The 18710-nt window shown below is 39.6% G+C and overlaps 1 protein-coding gene across 2 annotated transcripts in view; it reads left to right on the plus strand.

Annotated features, from left to right (window-relative positions):
- ELP2 (elongator acetyltransferase complex subunit 2) overlaps positions 1–11855 on the plus strand; it is a 40525-nt gene extending 28670 nt beyond the window's left edge. The window contains exons 18-22 of one of the 2 annotated variants that reach the window (XM_063076480.1): positions 4234–4450; positions 5904–6025; positions 7410–7543; positions 8307–8420; positions 11297–11855. In XM_063076480.1, coding sequence (XP_062932550.1) covers positions 4234–4450; positions 5904–6025; positions 7410–7543; positions 8307–8420; positions 11297–11453 — 744 coding nt within the window. In that variant the 3' untranslated portion in view covers positions 11454–11855. The remainder of the gene's footprint in view (positions 1–4233; positions 4451–5903; positions 6026–7409; positions 7544–8306; positions 8421–11296) is intronic. The other variant, XM_063076481.1, reaches the window with a different exon arrangement.
- The last annotated feature ends 6855 nt before the right edge of the window (positions 11856–18710 follow it).

Below are 18710 nucleotides of genomic sequence, written 5' to 3' on the forward strand. Positions count from 1 at the left end.
GTTTTGGGGGGACATTCAATCCACTACAGAAGTATCTCTTCCTCTGCAGTTTTACTGGAATAGTTTTTGTAGAATTAACAATATTTCTTTTTTAAATTTTTGGTAGAATTCCAAATGAAGCGAACTGATTCTGGAGTTTTCATTGTGGGAAGGTTTTTAACCACAGATGTTATTCCACTTACAATGGGGTTATATCCTGATAAAACCATCATAAGTTGTAAATATTGTAAGTGGAAATGCATTTAATACACCCAGTCTACTGAATATCATAGCTTAGTCTAGTCTACCTTAAACTTGTGTAGAAAACTTACATTTGTCTGTAGTTGGGTAAAATCACTTAACAGAAAGCCTATTTTATAATAAAGTGTTGAATATCTCCTGTAGTTTATTGAAGACAGTGAACTGTAGAGTACAGTATCGGTTGTTTACCCTCATGATTGTGTGGCTGACTGGGAGCTGCAGCTCGCTGCCACTGCCTAGGATCACAAGAGATGCTACTCTGGGAAAAGATCAAAATTCAGAATTCGAAAGTACAGGGCCGAGCCCGTGGCGCACTTGGTAGAGTGCTGCGCTGGCAGCGCGGCGACACTCCCGCCGCGGGTTCGGATCCTATATAGGACTGACCGGTGCACTCACTGGCTAAGTGCCGGTCACGAAAAAACGACAAAAAAAAAAAAAAAAAAAAAAAAGAATTCGAAAGTACAGTTTCTATTGAAGGTGTATCGTTTTCACACTGTTGTGAAGTCTAAAAAATCATGTCAAGCCATCGTAAGTTGAGCACTTTCTGTACAGTTGTCTCCTTATCTGTGAGGAATTGGTTTCAGGACCTCCAGCAGATACCAAAACTTGTAGATTCTCAAGTCCCTGATATAAGACTGCATAGTATGTTCATATGACCTGTGTACCTCTTCCCATATACTTTAAATCATCTCTAAATTACTTATAATCCCTAATACAATGTAAATGCTATATAAATAGTTGTTATACTATATTATTTAGGGCATAAAGACAACAAATAAGTCTGTACATGTTGAGACACTTTTTTTTTCCTGAATATTTTTGATCTGTGTTTGGTTGAATCCACAGATACAGAGGGCTGTCTATATATGTAATTTCTTTAATAGATATAAATAAGACTATTTAGGTTATCTAGTTTTTCTTGACTTCACTTTGGTAATTTATGTCTTTCAGGAAATTAGTCCCTTTGTCTGAGTTGTCAAATTTATTGGCACAAAGTTATTCATAATATTCCTTATGATTCTTTTAGTATCTGTAGATCGATGTCACCTTTTTTATTCTTGCTGTAGGCAATTTGTGTCTCCTACCTCCCCCCCCCCCCCGTTTTTTTGGTGGAGGGAACATTCTAAAAACTGAATAGTAAATTGATGATTTTATTGATATTCTTAAAGAACCAGCTTTTGGTTTTATTGAATATCCTCTGTTGTTTTTCTTGTTTCTGTTTTATTGATTTTTGCTCTGTTTCTGTTTCCTTCCTTCTAGCTACTTAAATTGCATTTCCTGTTTTATTTCTAATTTAATAAGTAAGGTTAAAGCTGAGGTTATTGATTTCAGATCTTTCTTTTTAATATCAGTGTTTAGGCTATAAATTTCCCTCTAAATATTTCTGAAGCATTCCACAAATTTAGATATGTTGTGTTTCTTTTCATTCAACTGAAAATACTTTTGAATTTCCCTTTTGATTTCATCTTTGACCTGTGGACTATTCTGAAATGTATTATTTATTTTCCATATACTGAATGTTTTTTCTTTTGTTGACAACAGATATTTTTCTGTTGTTGATTTCTAATTTAACTTCACTATGGTCAGAGAACATAGTGTGACTTGAATATTTTGAAATTTAATCTTGGAAAATTTTCATGTTCACTTGAAAAGAATGTGTATTCTGTTTCTGTTGGGTGGAGTGTTCTGTAATATGAATTACATCAGATTGGTTGATAGTATTGTTCATGTCTTCTTTATCCTTTTAGTTTTATTTAGAGTGGCATTTTGAAATCTCTGACTATAATTGTGGACTTGTCTGTTTATAGGCCATCCCTATATAGGGATCTGAACCTGTGGCCTTGGTGTTATCAGCACCATACTCTCCCAAGTGAGCCAGGGGCTGGTCCTTATCCTTACAGTTTAATAAGCTTGTGCTTTATGTATTTCGAAGCTCTGTTGCTAGGTGCATAAACATTTATAATTATTATTTTCTCAATTAATCGACTTGTTTATGATTATAAAATGACCCTCTTTATTTCTGATAATGTTTTGTGTTCTAAAGTCTGTTTTGATGTTAATATAGCCACTCCAACTTTTCTTTGGAGTATTGCTTGAATTACATCTTTTTCCATCATTTTATTTTTAAGCTATTTGTTTCCTTTTATTTGATGTGGGTTTCTTAGAGACAGTATATAGTTGGGGTCTTGCTTGTTTACCTATTCTGACAATCTTTTATTTATAGGGGTGTTTATTAGATCATTTACATTTAATGTGATAATTGATATGGTTGGATTTAAATCAGTCATCTTGCTATTTGTTTTCTGTTTGATCCATCTGTTCTTTGTTCCATTTTACTTTTGGATTAACTGATTATTTTTTATGATTACACTTATTTCTTCTGTTTGATTAGTATATATAACTCTTTGTTGTATTATTCTATTGGTTGTTCTACGTTGATTTACCAGTCTGTCTTCAAGTAATAGCGTCCTACTTTAAGTAAGATTTAAGAACTTTACAAAAGCATACTTTCATTTCTTTCTATGTTGTGGTATTTTTGTTTTGCATTTTACTTTTTCATAGAAACTCCACAATATTTTGTTATTATTTTTGTTTTAAGCAGTCAATTATCTTTTAGGGTTTTTTTTTTTTTTTTTTTTTTTTTTCTGGTGGCTGGCTAGCATGGAGATCTGTACCCTTGACCTTGGTGTTACAGCACTGTGCTTTAACCAAATGAGCTAACTGGCCAGGCCCAGTTATCTTTTAAAGAGATTTAAGGAAAAATATTTTCCCTCAGATATCATTTTCTTTCTGCCTGAAGGATGTTCTTTAGCATTCCTTAATGTTATGTAATGCAGTTCTGCTGGTCATGAATTTTTTTTAACCTTTGGCTGTTTGAAAAATCTATTTCTCCTTCTTTTTTTTTTTTTTTTTTTAAAGATGACCAGTAAGGGGATCTTAACCCTTGACTTGGTGGTGTTAGCACCACACTCTCCCAAGTGAGCTAACCGGCCATCCCTATATAGGGATCCAAACCCATGGCCTTGGTGTTATCAGCACCACACTCTCCCAGGTGAGCCACAGGCTGGCCCTTCTCCTTCATTTTTAAATGATACTTATGGTAGGTAAAGCATCCTTGGTTTACGGGTTTTTTTTTAAATATGTTAAAGATGTTACTTCATTTTCTTTTGACTTGCATTATTTCTTTTTTTTTTTTTTTTTTTTTGTCTTTTTCGTGACCAGTACTCAGATGACTTGCATTATTTCTGATGAGGAGTCTGCTGTAATTTGTGTTTGTTCCTCTGTAGTGGAGTTTTTTCCTCCAGCTGCTTTTATGGTTTTATATTTCTCACTGCTTTTAAACAATTTGATTATTGTTGTTATAATTTTCTTCATGTTTCTTATGCTTGGGTTTTATTAAACTTATTGTTTTCACCAAATTTGGAAATTTTTCAGCCATTAACTTTTTATGAATTCTTTTCCTTCTCCTTTTTGAGACCTACAGTTTAACTTAAATTTGGCACAGTTCAGTAATGCTCTTTTGCTTTTTCCTTTCTCTCTGAGATTCATTTGGTCTCAGAGATCAGTGTCCTTTGCTACCAGATATCTAGTGTTTTGGAGTGCTAATGTTTCCTGTATTTTGTCTAGTTTTTTTTAGTTTTTTCACAGAAGAGAGTAAATCTGGTCCTTGTTAATTTATGTTGACCAGAATTGGGCGTGTCTAAACTGTTAATTATGCAATTAATACACACACATTGTTCTTGTAAAATGTTGAAACATTATGATTACAGCATCAGTTCCTGATAATTTGTCTTTTCTAATCCTAGACTTCTCTGCTGCTTCTCAGAGATTAGACCTAGTTGTAATATGTTATCTCCTAGGTTTTTTTTTTTTTTTTTTGCATTTAAACAGATACATAAAATATACCCACAGAAACAAGATACTTTTAAAAAATGTTTTCCTTTCAGTTTATTTCTACTTAAATAGCTTTATTGTTTTATCTCTGTCCTCCAGGCAGCTAAGAAAGAGCATGCAGCTATTATTCTTTGGAATACTACATCTTGGAAACAGGTGCAGAATTTAGTTTTCCACAGTTTGACTGTCACGCAGATGGCCTTCTCACCTAATGACAAGTTCTTACTAGCTGTTTCCAGAGATCGAACCTGGTCATTGTGGAAAAGGCAGGATACAATCTCACCTGAGTTCGGTAAAACAGCTTCTGATTGGGAAGGTTATTAGTGAAACCGTTATATCCATTTTATCCACATTAAGCAGCTAGTGGGTTAAGAGAAATAGGAAGATAGCAGGGTGAAGAGCAGACAGCCTCACACTATGAAGCCTTTCAAAGTTCTGTAATAACTAAGGAAGACTTGACCTTCCTAGTAAGATTTAAATGCAGGTGATCGTTGGGTTCATCTCTTTGTGATTGTATAATCAGGAGGGCACACGTTCAGACGTCTCAGATAGAGAAACACAAAAATCTTTATGTAGAAAGCTAAAGTTTTGCATATGGTTATAGAATACCACAAAACCAATGAGTAGCATTTTTCTGAGCTAGGATTTTATGCGACAGGAATAATGAAGACAGTACTGAAATGACACTACTAAGAAAACTTGTGCTTGAGTGGTTTCTTTCTTCTCTCTGAACTATTTTATAAATATAGTAATGTTTTAAATTATGAAATTTAGAGGGATCATTATCCTTGGCCTTTTCCTATCCTCCCCTGTCACTTTGGTCATTGGGAAGGGCGTGTTAGGTATCCCTTGGTGGAAACATGACCCCCAGGCAAAGTGATAACCTATGTACCCGAATTCCACTCTGAGCCTGGCATAAATTGAAAAGAAAGAAAAGAATAAAAGCTTTGTGATGGTGTAGCAGTGGCCTATTCCTATTCTCCCAGTTTCTTTTGGTGGCTAAATTTTAGAGAATATTTAAAGTGTATTTGTGTTGTTTAATCCTGTTTTTATTTTTCCATTGATATGACTTGCGTACAGTTTGATCTTAGGATATTTCTAGTCCCTTAATTCCTTGTATTTTAAAGATTGTCTGGGAACTATAAAACATACTCAGCATTGTATGTTAGAACAGACTATTTTCTTTCGCATTACTAGTGATTTCCTAACATGCAGTGTTTACTTGTTAAAAAGTTAAAGTTATAAAATGCTTATTAATTTGTTGTATCTTTATGGATTATGGATTAAAAGATATACTTGTATTAGATTAGTTCATAAAAGGGCTAGAAGTTACCTTACATTTAAATCTTACAAGGAAAATATATCAAGACTTTTTTTTTCTTCCCCAACATTGTTTAAATGGTACATTAATCTTTTTTCCATAGCCTTATATGCAAATCTGGCTACTTCCTCAGTAAGATTGAGAGGCTTCAGGCTTCTTCCACAGGCATAAATTGAGCCTTTAGTTGAGTGTATGGAAAATGTTTGTCATCAGTTACTAGAGAGAGTCAATATAAAAGCGTCTCCTACCAGAAAAGTAATTGTATGCCCACAGCTTTCTGGTGAGGAGTTCAGTTGCCTAGCCTCAGTCTGTTGCAAAAGTCAATGTAGATAAATTGATTACTAAGTCACATGATGTATATATATATAGCACTTAAACTTAGCTTTCTAACATGTGGAAAAAAACAGCTTTCTCTTCTTTGTGAGTTGTGTGTATATATTTCTTTTAGATCCAGTTTTCAGTCTCTTTGCCTTCACCAACAAAATCACTTCTGTGCATAGTAGAATTATTTGGTCTTGTGATTGGAGTCCTGATAGCAAGTATTTCTTTACTGGGAGTCGGGACAAAAAGGTAATCTTTTAAAAACAGTATTTTTTTTCAAATGTAAAATAATATTTTTATAGGCTTTTCTTGTTAAATTCTATAAATACATTTTTCTGAAATATCAAAAAAATGAAGAGAGGACCTTTCAGACATATCACCTTTATCAAATGGCCCCAGTGTAAGAAAAGTAATAAATGAAATGAATAAAAACCAAGGACTAAGAGTATAGGAAGGGGAATAGGAAGCATAGGGAAAAATAATTTCTACTTTTATGATGCATACTTCTGAGTTAAAAATTTTTTCTATAATGAATGATTATCACCTTTTTATTCAGTGGTATAAGCTTTGAAAAAAATCAAGGTAGCTAGAAATATGTTCTTGAACAAGACCTTCACCCTTGTTCTCTGGGAAACGTTCACCTGACCTCTGGTCTTTCCTCTGTTTTCATCCTCTTTAGAGTGTTCTTTCCTTTTTCTATAGTTCCTATAGACCAGTTTAACATTTCCTTTTCTCTCCCTGCCCTCTCCAGTCATGGACATGGTACAAATTACTAAAGTGGAGGGTTAGTATGGGCACGGTGTCACTCAGGTTAAACACTTAAATGTCAGCCTCTAAAGCATCTTTCTCTCAGACGGAAACTTCTGTTCATTTGCCTGTTTATTAACTTCTTGGTGTTTGTTTGCTTATGCTGTTCTAGATATTGAGAAAGCAAGACTGCTTCTGCCCTCTGCAGTCATGCACAGTAGAAGGTGGACCAGCTGCTGATCTCAGGGATATATCGGGGCTGAAGTGGACAAAGCAGCTGCACATTCTCTGAAACAAACTACTTCTGCTCAGTCTTGCTTTGGTCCTGCATTTTGCAACTGTTGTCCAATTCATGTCCCTCTCCATTTCTTTGTTACCAATCACAGACCCTTGAGGCTTGAGCTTCCAGGGAAACCTCGTTTCTTATGAGGGGTATCATCAAGGTTAAGTCCTCCTGAGAGCTGAGTTGATTGTCCAAGCAGTGGGTGGTGAAAAGGAAGAGATAGAGACTTGATTGGTCCCCATAAATTTTGTGGTAACTTCTTGGGGAGGTGCATGAGCCCATTAGAACACGTCCAATGGAATTTCACTGGATCAGAACCAGTTTATGAATGTAAAGAGCATGCTGGCACCCCTCTGGTCTGTGGGCAAGGACAGTCCATCTTTGGACCAACGTACTTAGATAGTTGAGGTCTCAGAGACTCATGTCTGCTACACTGTGGCTTCTCCGTGATGCTTGAAATGCTCTGAAGTCCTAGGACATCACACAAATGTAAATGCCACATTTTAAAAAACACCAGAGCGAATATTTTGCATTATCTATGCCATCAAAATTCTACAATGTATTTTTACATTGTGTTTTACAAAGTGTGTCTGTCTGTGTTAGGTGGTTGTCTGGGGTGAGTGCGACTCTGGTGACGATTGCATCGAGCACAGCATCGGCCCCTGCTCCTCAGTCCTAGACGTGGGTGGGGCAGTGACCGCCGTCGGTGTCTGCCCAACACTTAACCTCTCCCAACGGTCAGTCTCTGTGTGGGGCTTAGTTTTAGATTTTTCTTTAAGAGGACCGCTTGGTGTCTCAACATGTAGCCTTATCATTTCATTTATGGGTTCTCTTAGCTTTTTTTTTTCATAGAAGCGTTTTTTTTGGCTTTTATTATTTTAAACTGGCACGTAATAATTGTATGGGGGTACTTCAAAACGTTTGTGGAAAAAAAGATTAAAAGATAATGTAAGGGCTGGCCCGTTATCAGCACCGCACTCTCCCGAGTGAGCCACGGGCTGGCCCTGGGCTGGCCGGTTAGCCTCTAACTCATTAGAGTGTGGTGCTGAAAATACCATCTCTTAGTTTCTGAGTTGCTTTTTTTCCCAAAATGCTTATGTTTCTCATAAGAATTTTTAAATTGATAGGACTCTATTCAGAATGGTAAAAGACGTATTAGGAATGCGACTTGGTTCTTATTTTACCAAATATCAGACTGTAGTGCTTTCTGTGTAATAAGTATCTTCAACAGAGCAACGGTTCCTGAAGCCGGCTGGAGAAATACTGGCTCATGGGCTTTGCCAGCAGAGGACAGAGATAGACCTTTGCGTACTTCTGTAGAGAGGAGGCTCCTTGAGGACACAATAGAGCAATGCCACATGTCCTGGGGTGATGCCTTTAAACAGAGTCCTTTGTAAGCCTGGGCCAGTTGGGCCACTGTGAAGAACTACCTTAGAGTGATGATGCAGGTAACAAATCCATGCTAAATTAATCCCTATCATCCCCCTCCTTTAAAAACAGATATGTGGTTGCAATAGGATTAGAGTGTGGGAAGATTTGCTTATACGCCTGGAAAAAGACTGATCAAGTTCCAGAAATAAATGACTGGACCTGCTGTGTAGAAACAAGTCAAAGGTATTTTCTTCCTAATTTTGTTTCTATCAGATTGAATAGAAATTGTGGGGTTTTTAGCTGCAAATTTTATGCCACATTTTCACAGAGAGGGATAGAAATCTCTATTCATGGTGTTTACCACTAAGTGGTGCCTCTTTGTTTTAAGTAATCTCTTGAAATTGTTACTATATTACACTTGGTTTTTAGAAGTTTGTTTGACCAAATTGCTTATTTGCATAATATTGTTTTTTTAAACAAGGCAAAAGTGATTTTCATGACGATGTGGTTTAGAATTTGACTACAATAGATTCTTAATAAAATTTTATTCAAAATGTTTGAGCTTTTTTGAAATATTATAGTTTGTGCTTTGGTAGCTATATCCTTGTGATTGAACATTTCATCTCAGATCTCTTAGTGGAGGAAACTGCCAGGTGCCTCCCAAAGCCCCATGACTGGCTTTCAAGCACAGCAAGCGCTCCCCGAGCCTCACACCCTGGGCACAGGCCGTTGCTACCTGAGCACCTGCTGTTTACACCCTCCTCCCCACCACCACCGACCTAGATAGCAGGGATCCTTTTTATTCTACTTTTTTTTCTACCCATTTTATTCTTCAAAAATGTCTAAGCTTTCAAAAAGTCACTAACATTCTGTGCCATATTTCCTTCTGTTTCTTCAACCTTCATATATCCATACTGTTCAAAATATAATTTCAGGGGCCCAGCCCGTGGCACACTCGGGAGAGTGCAGCGCTGGCAGCGCAGCGACGCTCCCGCCGCGGGTTCGGATCCTATATAGGACTGGCCGGTGCACTCACTGGCTGAGTGCCAGTCACAAAAAAGACAAAAAAAAATAAAAAAATAAAAAAATACGTAATTTCAAATACAATTCTAAATGACAGTGTCATGATGAGGGTGAATGGCTTAGTGGAGAGAGATTTGTGAGCACATGTCTTTTACAAGATATTTCATCCAGCAGAGCTTGTCTGTGAGGGTACTTCAAAAAGTACATGGAAAAATAGAATTAAAAGAATACAAGTCTTCCCAGGAACTTTTGGAAGTACACTCGTATATTGTTACCCTCATGTTAGTGCTCACTATATATATATTTGTTAAGATGAGATTCTGCCTTTCTTACTGCTACCTTCCTGGCTTCTCTCCAACCTCTGATGCTAGATGTAGCAGTTGAAATAGTTTGTGCTGTTGGCTTGTAGAAAAGGAAAGAAATCCAATGAAAGTTCATATTCCAGGCATTTGAATTTTTCTGTCTTCCTGGGCTCCCCTCCTTTCTCTTTTCCTTTCTTTCACCTTGCTTGCTCACAGTGCATGCTCTGCCTTTAAACTTGTACAGACTACTTCCATGTGCTCAGTGTGGGAAACTGGCAGGGAGCCCCTTAGAAGGCACAGGAAAGGGACACGTACGGGATTTGAGTTTTTCACTTTGAGATTTTTTCGTTATTTGCAAGATGGAACTAATTCTTGAGGTAACACGTTATATTATTTGGGTTGCTAACATTCCAGATACCAAATTTCCTGTACCTTTCAAGTTAAAGTTCTGGAGCAATGAGGTATAAAGGTAATCGAAGCAAAGACTGCCTTTAGGTTCGCTCCTCAAACTCTGTATCTTCTAAATGTGATGTGATTACATGCTGGATTTAAAGGACAGTACCAAAAAAAAAAGAAAGAAAGAAAGAAACCACCATCTCAAAGCTTATATAGCTAAATAAGGATTGTCCCTCAAAGTAGCTCCCCTCAGAAGAAATATATGTACTATGTGTGTTTGTTTCATTGATGTCACTACTTCAAATCATTCTTTTAATGAAATGGGAGAAGTTTAATATTGATAAATAATGAGATTCCAGTGAAGCTGTCACTTAAAATGTTTTTGGAACTTCTCTTTAGGAATTGTGTTGAGAACTAGCTTGCTAGTGACACAGAAAACTGATTATATCTTTTTTTTAAAAAAAGATTTATATCTTTTGATCATTTGCTTTTTCGTAAGCTTGCCATTTATATTTGTAAAGCCTACCTCCAAATGAGTCTTGGCTGCTGTCAATAATCAAATCCATCCTCAAAGGAAGGTGAGCTGTTATTGAGAGTACTGAAGTCATAGACTCATGAGATGAAAGCATTTCCTCTCGAGGAATTTCAGAAAACACTGAAGTACAGCAGCATTCTTGTAACCTTTATTCTTACCATTTTATTGTGAGAATGCATCTGGTAACAGGGACTGTCAGCATTTAAAAACATAATTTGTGTGCTTTGGTATTGTTTTCAGTATTTACTGCCTAAAAACCTATTTAGATTTTTCACTTCATTTTGGTTTGGGAACCTAATTTGCAGGTTAAATTTATAGAGGATGTTGTGTTTTCATAGAGATTTATCCCTCATCTATGTTTGGTAGCATTTCAGGTCTGCTTTTTCAGGGGGTCGGGAGGATGGGGGAGTATTAATATGATCGTCTTGCACAAGATCATGCAGTTAAGAGATCACATTGGAGACTGAGACTCTTGTGCTGAGAAGTTCATTACATCTTTCATTGTTATCTGAAAGACTTTAATAGCCATTTTATGAATTCCACTGATCATAAAAACATTTAATAGAAATTTATTGTGTTTCTTGCATTTTTGGTGGTGTCATTGGCCAGTAAGTTAGATATTTAATCTGAACATTTTAAGTAAATAGAGTAAGATATTTTCAAAATGAAAATAAAATTATTAAAATATTAGTGATGGTATATAAAAACCTCCACATTTTGATTTTCGCGTTTTGACTTTCATTCATGTTTATAACCTTAATTATAAGAGCATACTAATTAAATTAATACATAGGTGAGGAGCCAGTAAAGTACTTGTAGTCATAGCATACATTAATTTCATGATTTTTCTATCTTTGTTTTAGCCAAAGTCATACACTTGCTATCAAAAAGTTATGCTGGAAGAATTGCAGTGGAAGAACTGAACAGAATAAAGCAGAAGGTGCTGAGTGGTTACACTTTGCAAGTTGTGGTGAAGATCACACTGTGAAGATATACAGAGTTAACAGATGTGCGCTTTAATGAGCTTAATAACTACACACTTACAATCATTGGCAACTTAAAATATTTATCATGTAAATAGATCATCTTTCTTTACCTTCATAATTGAATTGCGTCAGATAATTAAGTCAGATAGTAGTTCTTGTTTTGGTCCTAGACCCTTTTAAGTCTGATGAAAACTGTGGATTCTTTTCTTTGTTATATAATATGTACCCACGTACCCAGAACTTTGCGCATACTTTCAGAGATTCTTGGATCTGCCTTTGTGTCCCAGATTAAGAACCTCTTTTCTTTCTTCAGGACCAGATTTGTCTGATTTTGTGTTATTTTGGGCCTTTTCATTTGCCCTTCTTTGGGATGTTTAATTATTTATTACCCTTTTTAGAGGATGGACATAGAAAATAAAAAGAAAACCCCAGATTACTCAATTTTTATTTTAGCATTTTGTGTAAATAAGCACACCACACAAAGTATGCTCTGTTTTGACTCCTTCTTCCCATTATAGACCAGTCATTCTAGGAACTCGGCAGGCAGTTATAAGTCTGAACTGCAGCCAGTCTTCGTTTATTCTTTTGAAGGTACATAGATTCTTCTTTTAAGGCTTTACTTAAAGTAGAATATCCTGACATTTAAACTGATAGGTGTAACCACTGAAAAATAGAGTTCTGAGTCATCTGAATTTATGTACTAGCTGAAGTCATGGGAGTGAAGGATGTATGTCCTTTAGGGAGGATGCAGAGGAAAGAAGAGGGTGCTGGAAAGAGAAGGTTACTGTACCAACTGAGGGCTAGAGGTGGGCCAGGAGAGTTGGGAGCTTGGGCGTCAGGTGGGGAGAGGTTGGTTAAAGGAAGATGTGAGAGGTGCTATGAAGACTGGTGTGATAGTGTAGGTTTGCTCTGACCCTGTTGAAACATGGAGTCATCTGACAAGTTAGCCATTAAATGAATACCATATTTAATAAATATGTTGAAAGAAGGAAGGTGAGGATTTTCTTAGTGGGAGTTTATGCCATTATCTAACTTCCAAAGGAGTTAAGTGATTTTTTTGCTTAAATGAAGGTTTCTAGACCAGTGCTATACAGTATTTCCAGTCCAACAGAAATATAGTGTGAGCTACATATGTAATTTTAAATTTTCTAGTAGCCACATGAAACAGGTAAGATTTATTTTAATGACACATTTCCTTTATTATAGTATATCTAAAATATTACATCAACATGTAATCAATATAAAAAGTATTAATGAGTTATTTTATACTTAAAGCACATCTCAATTCAGACTAGCTACATTTTAAGTGCTCCATCACCGCATGTGCCTAGTGGCCATTCTTATTTAGATAGTGCAGTTCTGGACTATTGCATCTGTATAAACTTATGCCCTCAGCTGGGTGGTTGGGCATATGTCAGCATGTGTGCACCAAGGCAGTGAGCATCTGAGCTTCCCAGCTTCAGAGCCCAGGATGCCCTTCACTGAAGTACCATTTTCCTGCTTATCAGCTGAAGAATCTTTTTTTTTGGCAGCTGGCTGGTAAGAGGATCCAAATTTGCCTTTGACCCTAAAGCTGAAGAATCTTTACCCACATTGGCACACAGAGATTTGTTCTGACCCCAGGGCATGCAGGATTCCAGAGCAGATTCAGTGGACTAACTTAGTCCTTTAGAGCCTTTTCCAGTACATAATTCAACTCCCTGAGGTACCTGATAGCAGTCCTCTCCTTGAAAGGACTGAGTTTTGTTTTTGTTTTTTTTTTTAAAAGATGACCGGTAAGGGGATCTTAACCCTTGACTTGGTGTTGTCAGCACCACCAGTGAGCAAACCGGCCATCCTTATATAGGATCCGAACCCGTGGCCTTGGTGTTATCAGCACCGCACTCTCCCGAGTGAGCCACAGGCCAGCCCCAAAGGACTGAGTTCTCAAGTTGACAATTTTCCCAAGTTGTTATGAAGCATTTTCCTCAGTAATCACCTGTGTAATTCACTTCATTAAGCATTCAGAGGACTTGCTGTACACTTGGGCAGTCTGCATTGTAATTCACACGTTTACACACTTATGTCTTAATCTGCTAAAGGGGCACCCTTTGAACCATATTGTAGTAATTCATAACAGCTAAAGCAAAAAGACAGTTTTGGAATTTTGCTGAGGAGTATTTCAGAACCCCCAGCTTCCCAATCCCTCTAATTTCTCATTTCTTGTGCTCAGTTCACAGCATCAAGTTTCAGACTGATGCCAAGCACCAGCCTAAGTAGTTGCTGTTTTCTGATCTGTACAGCTTTCTTAAATGCAGGAGAGGTGATTGGGTTGTTCCGAGGACATGTTTGCCTTAGACAATAAGGAGCCAAATCACTACAATGTCTTCCCAATAGCCTCAGGGGAAGCAGAATTGGCTATTGATTCCAAAGGGAGAATGTAGGAATAGGAGAGAGACTATGCAAGCCAAGGACAATGAAGCTGTGGCCAGAAGGGAGACAGAACATTGGATGGCTGCGTCTGATTGGTAGACAGGACTCTGAGCCCCACAGTCAGGTGGACCCAGAGACCTGGGACCCACGAATGAGACACAAAGACACCAGGGTGAAAGAGAGGCCATGCTTTATCAGAGAAACTCCTTCTGGGATGGGAGAGGTAGCTCAACAAAGGCTGTAGCCCACTGACCACTGACTATCCACATAACTGCCACAAGCACAGCATTGCAAAGCCTTCTACCCAGTGCTGCTTCTGCTCAGTCTCATCTTTCCTCTTCACTCCTCTCTCTCACCTCTGCCCCCACTTTCCCCAGTCTGGCTTTTGCTGACATTTTCCCCTGAACAAGTTCTGTGTATTTCTTAAGGCAGTCTAGCTGAGGGCTGGAACCTGTGCTTGATAAAACAGGTGGAAGTGGGTTTGAATCCTGGCTCACAGATCACTTGGCAAGCTTTCTCCCTCATCACTGTAAACAGAGACAGTATTAGAGTGTCAATCTGGCTTCAGTTCAACTGTGTGTGAAAGAAAATGCACATTTTTTATGTTTGACTTATTCAAGGTGGAAGTTTTTTTCCCTCCCCCAAAAAAGGAGTCAAGTTAGACAGACCAGGATGAGCAGGGGGACTTCTCAACATGGTCAGGAAACCCAGACTTTTCCTATTTTGCTGTCTGTCGTCCTCAAAATGTGGCTGTCACCTCCAGAATCACTGTGTGGCCTCCTGTCATGATCTTTGTATTCCAGCCAGCAGAGAGGAGGAAGTCATAAGGAAAGGCCTGCTCCTTTTTTTTTTTTTTAAGATGACCGGTAGGGGACGTCAACCATTGGCTTGGTGTTGTCAGCACCATGCTCAGCCAGTGAGCCAACCGGCCATCCTATATAGGATCCGAACCTGTGGCCTTGGTGTTATCAGCACTGCACTCTCCCGAGTAAGCCACGGAGAGTGGCCCCCTGTTCCTAACTTTAAGAAAGCTTCTTGGAAGTCCCACACAGTTCTGCTTAATTTCCTTGGCTAGAATTTAGTCTTGTGGCTATACCTAGCTTCAAGAGATACTGGGAAATAAAAGCTTTACTGAAGGTAGCCATGTGCTCAGTGAAGAAATGGGTGCTTTATTCTGGAGGAAAGGGAGAACAAATGGTAGTCTCATTTCATAAAAAGTAACCACTTTGTAGGATTGTCTTGAGGATTAAGTGAGCCAATACATAAAAAAGGCTAGTCTGGGACCTGGGATGTAAGAAGATAGCAATAATTTATATATCTCATTATTATTAAATAAAACTCAGCTCACATCACCTAGAGTCCATTAACCTCCTTATTTCATGAATTCTTTCTCTGAATTTCATGGGTCTGATTTTTTTTATGGTATTTGTCAGTTTCTATCTTCTATTTATGTATATGTCTTAAGCTGTTTCATTTAGATGTTTTCTGTTGTAAGAAAGATCATCTCAGCCTGCCAGTTAGCTCAGTTGATTAAAATGTAGCCTTACAACCCCAAGGTCACAGGTTCAGTTCCCCTTACTGGCCAGCCACCCAAGAAAAAAAAGAAACTTCATCTCAAATAGACACAAGGGATTACTCGCTCACATAACTGAAAAAAGTCCAGTGATAGGATAGGCTTCACGTATAGTTTGATCAAGGCTGTTTCCTTTTCTCTGATTTTCTCTGCTCTGCCCTCTCCATGTCAGGCTAAGGCTGCTCTCCCTTGTTGCTACAAGACAAATGTAAGCAGCCCCTGAGATTACATATTTCTTTGCTTATATCAAAGGGAATAGCCTTTAAACATTAAGTCTCTAACTTTACTTTGACCAGACCATCCCTCAACTAATTACAGCGGGCCAGGGAAAGCCACACACTGAGTGGCTTGGCCCTGCACATTTGTTGTAAGGAGAGCCTTGAGATTACCTATTCTGGAGTTGAAGACAGGGTGGGTCCCACTGGGACCACATGGCTGCTCGTGGGTGTTTTTCTAAAGCAAAATCAGAGGGGTGATGGATGCTGGATGGGCAACCAATGCAAGCCTGCAATTCAAGCCTACTAACACCTAAATGTCTGGGCATCCAGTGGCTTTCTTGTCCACAGCATCTAGCAGAGCATATTGTCACATATTTGCTGAATTTAGGAATCAGTAAGTTTGACAACGCAGTGGTTGGCAGTGGAAGCATTCTCAAATGTAACCTGTTAGTCAGAAAATAGAATAACTGGTACCAGATCGTTCCCTGTCTCGTTGGCATAAAGGAGCTCAGCAGGAGGGAGGTGTCAGCACAGAAAGGACCCAGAAGAGGCTGGCCTGGCCCAGTGGACCTGCTCCTGAATGAACACAGGGAGCAGCTACAGCTCCAGGAAAGCAACATCAGGAAGATCGCTGCTCTGGGCCCTTCCACCCCTCCCACCCTTTCCATTCTGTGGTCTGCCTAGTGCTAGTGGGTTTTTGTTGTTTGAAAATTGAGTGTAGATATAATGGAGCCTTGTTCCCAACCATGTCATAATTCTGAGCTGCTCTTTTATCTTCTATTCACAGAAAAGTTCTACTGTCACTCTAGGGAAGGGAGCTTACTGGAGTTTCTGATCTTTCCACTGCACTCAAGTTGTTTACCAGAGCACTCTGCCAGGCTTTGGAGGGAAAACTCAGTTGCTATCTTATTACTTCCTGCTGCACAGGCCCTCCTTATGATATCCTCATTGTTAAGGAAGTTTGCATTTCACTCCCACAGGAAATACTCAATTTCATTATTAAAACCAAATTAGCCTTCTCAGAAACACCCACCCCTATCCCAGCAATTTGGCAGGAAGTCTGATCCATCATAATTGCAGCCCACCTACCTCCAAGACTGAGAGGCAAGGTCTTGGGGGTTTAGCAAGTGGGAAAACCTCCACCCTTGCTCACCGTTTAAGGCTTGACCATTATAAAGGAGCTGCCATACCCACCGAGATAACAATGCTTCTCCTTTAGGTCACCGCATGCCACCTAACCAGCATGTTTACTAACCTGCTTACTCCTTGTCCTAACTGGCCTTCTACCCTTAGACACCACTAAGGCGCTCTCCTTGGGCCCTCCCCCTAGCTAAATATACCTTCTTACCCACGGTTGCGTGAGGCAGAAACCCTTTAAGTGCCACTGTCCCCAAGGCTCTGCCCTCTGCCCCTGAACACTTCAGGGTTCCTGAGGTGACCTCTCCACAAGCCCCTCACATGATGGTGTCTCTCCTTGCCCTAGACACTGTCCTTCCTGAGCCCTGGGCCTAAATCCCCACTTAGATGTCCTGAACCGAGCTCTACATTGTCCCTGCATCTCCGTGCATCCACTCAGTCTTCCAGTCCGACAGTGCCAAGTCATCCAGAGTCAGTCCTCCTCAGTCCACATTCATCCCTGAAGTCCATCACTTCTGCACCCTCTGGGCCTCAGATTCGGCCCTCTGTGCCCCTCACCAGGACTCCTACCCAGCCTCTGCTGGGCATTGCTGCCTGCAATCTGCCCACACCCAACCCTTCCACTGCGCCACCAGGGTCTAAGACACTCCCTGACCCATCACTCTCCTGTGGAGACTCCTCAGCACCTTCCCATCCCTGTTGGACCAAGGCCAGGCTCCTGCTCTGCCCCACACAATCTGACTCCACTCACTTCCCTCACTCCTCATCCCCACATAGCCGTAGCCTGTGCTCCAGCCTCATCGGAGGTCCTGCTTCTGGATTTCCTGAGCCTTTTCACACCTCAAGGCCTTCACACAGGGCATGCTGCCTTTACCTTCTCCAGAACCCTCTGGGAAGATTTCCCTGCTTTCCCAGCTGGGGGCTGTTCTCTCCCCCACAGCCTTGACCTTTGTGGGAATGCAATCTTCTCCAGCACTCTGACTACACAACCCTCTCCTTCACTGTCCCGGGAGCGCCTCAGGCACAGAGACTGCCTTGCTGACTGTTGTCTTCCCAGTGCCTACCATGTTCCCAATGGGGAGCAGCTGACCAGTGAACAGTGGATGTCCCCCTGCCAAATCCCAAGTCTTCCTTTGCAGTAATTAAAGCCTGTGTTAGGTTCGGTGGGATGGAGAAAAGTGAGAGGGACTCGAGCCAGGTGCTATTTCAGCCAAGAAGCTTTATTCCACTAGCGTGGAGGGGAGACCAAGTCCTCTCAGCTCCCTTGAACAAAGGAAAGCAGGGGTTTTTAAAAGACTTTGAGGGAGGGTTCTGGCAGAGTAATGGGCAATTTCAAAATCAGTGGTATGCAAGGTGACACAGCCCTTGGGGTCCCATAACATCTGGTCTGTTAAGGCATAGATGTTATCTCAGTTGTTATCTCATAGTCTCAGTATAGACAATGCTTCTGAAGCATTCCTTCCAGCCCAGCCCAATTTGCCTTAAGCTGGCCATGAGGCCTAATAGCCTGGACAGTTACAAGACGTTTTATCTGGTTTCCCTGCCCCCAGTTCTCATGACAAAACATCCATTCTGGTCAAGGACATTAGACTGTTCTGCCTAAATCACCTAGCCTGACTTAAAGCCTTCTAAAATCTCACCCCAAACCTGCCCTGCCTTCTTTCTCTACCACCAAAGAACCTAACTCTGAGAAGCACTAACTCACCTTTTGCCAAGTGAGTAAATGAATGAAATACATGAATGAATGCCTTATATGAGAGTACTTCAAAAAGTTTGTGGTAAGATAGAATTAAGAGATAATATGTTTCCGTGAGCTTTTTGAAGTACCCTCGTATATAGTGGAAATTCTTGCAAACAGAGACCATTCCTAGGGGATCTGGGGCTTGGGGTACTATAGAAGCCTGTTAACCTGGAAGAATGAGGATTCAGGGAGACATCATCCTGAGGCAAG

The sequence above is a fragment of the Cynocephalus volans genome, chromosome 13 (assembly GCF_027409185.1).
Source record: "Cynocephalus volans isolate mCynVol1 chromosome 13, mCynVol1.pri, whole genome shotgun sequence".
In the NCBI taxonomy this organism is placed as follows: Eukaryota; Metazoa; Chordata; class Mammalia; order Dermoptera; family Cynocephalidae; genus Cynocephalus; species Cynocephalus volans.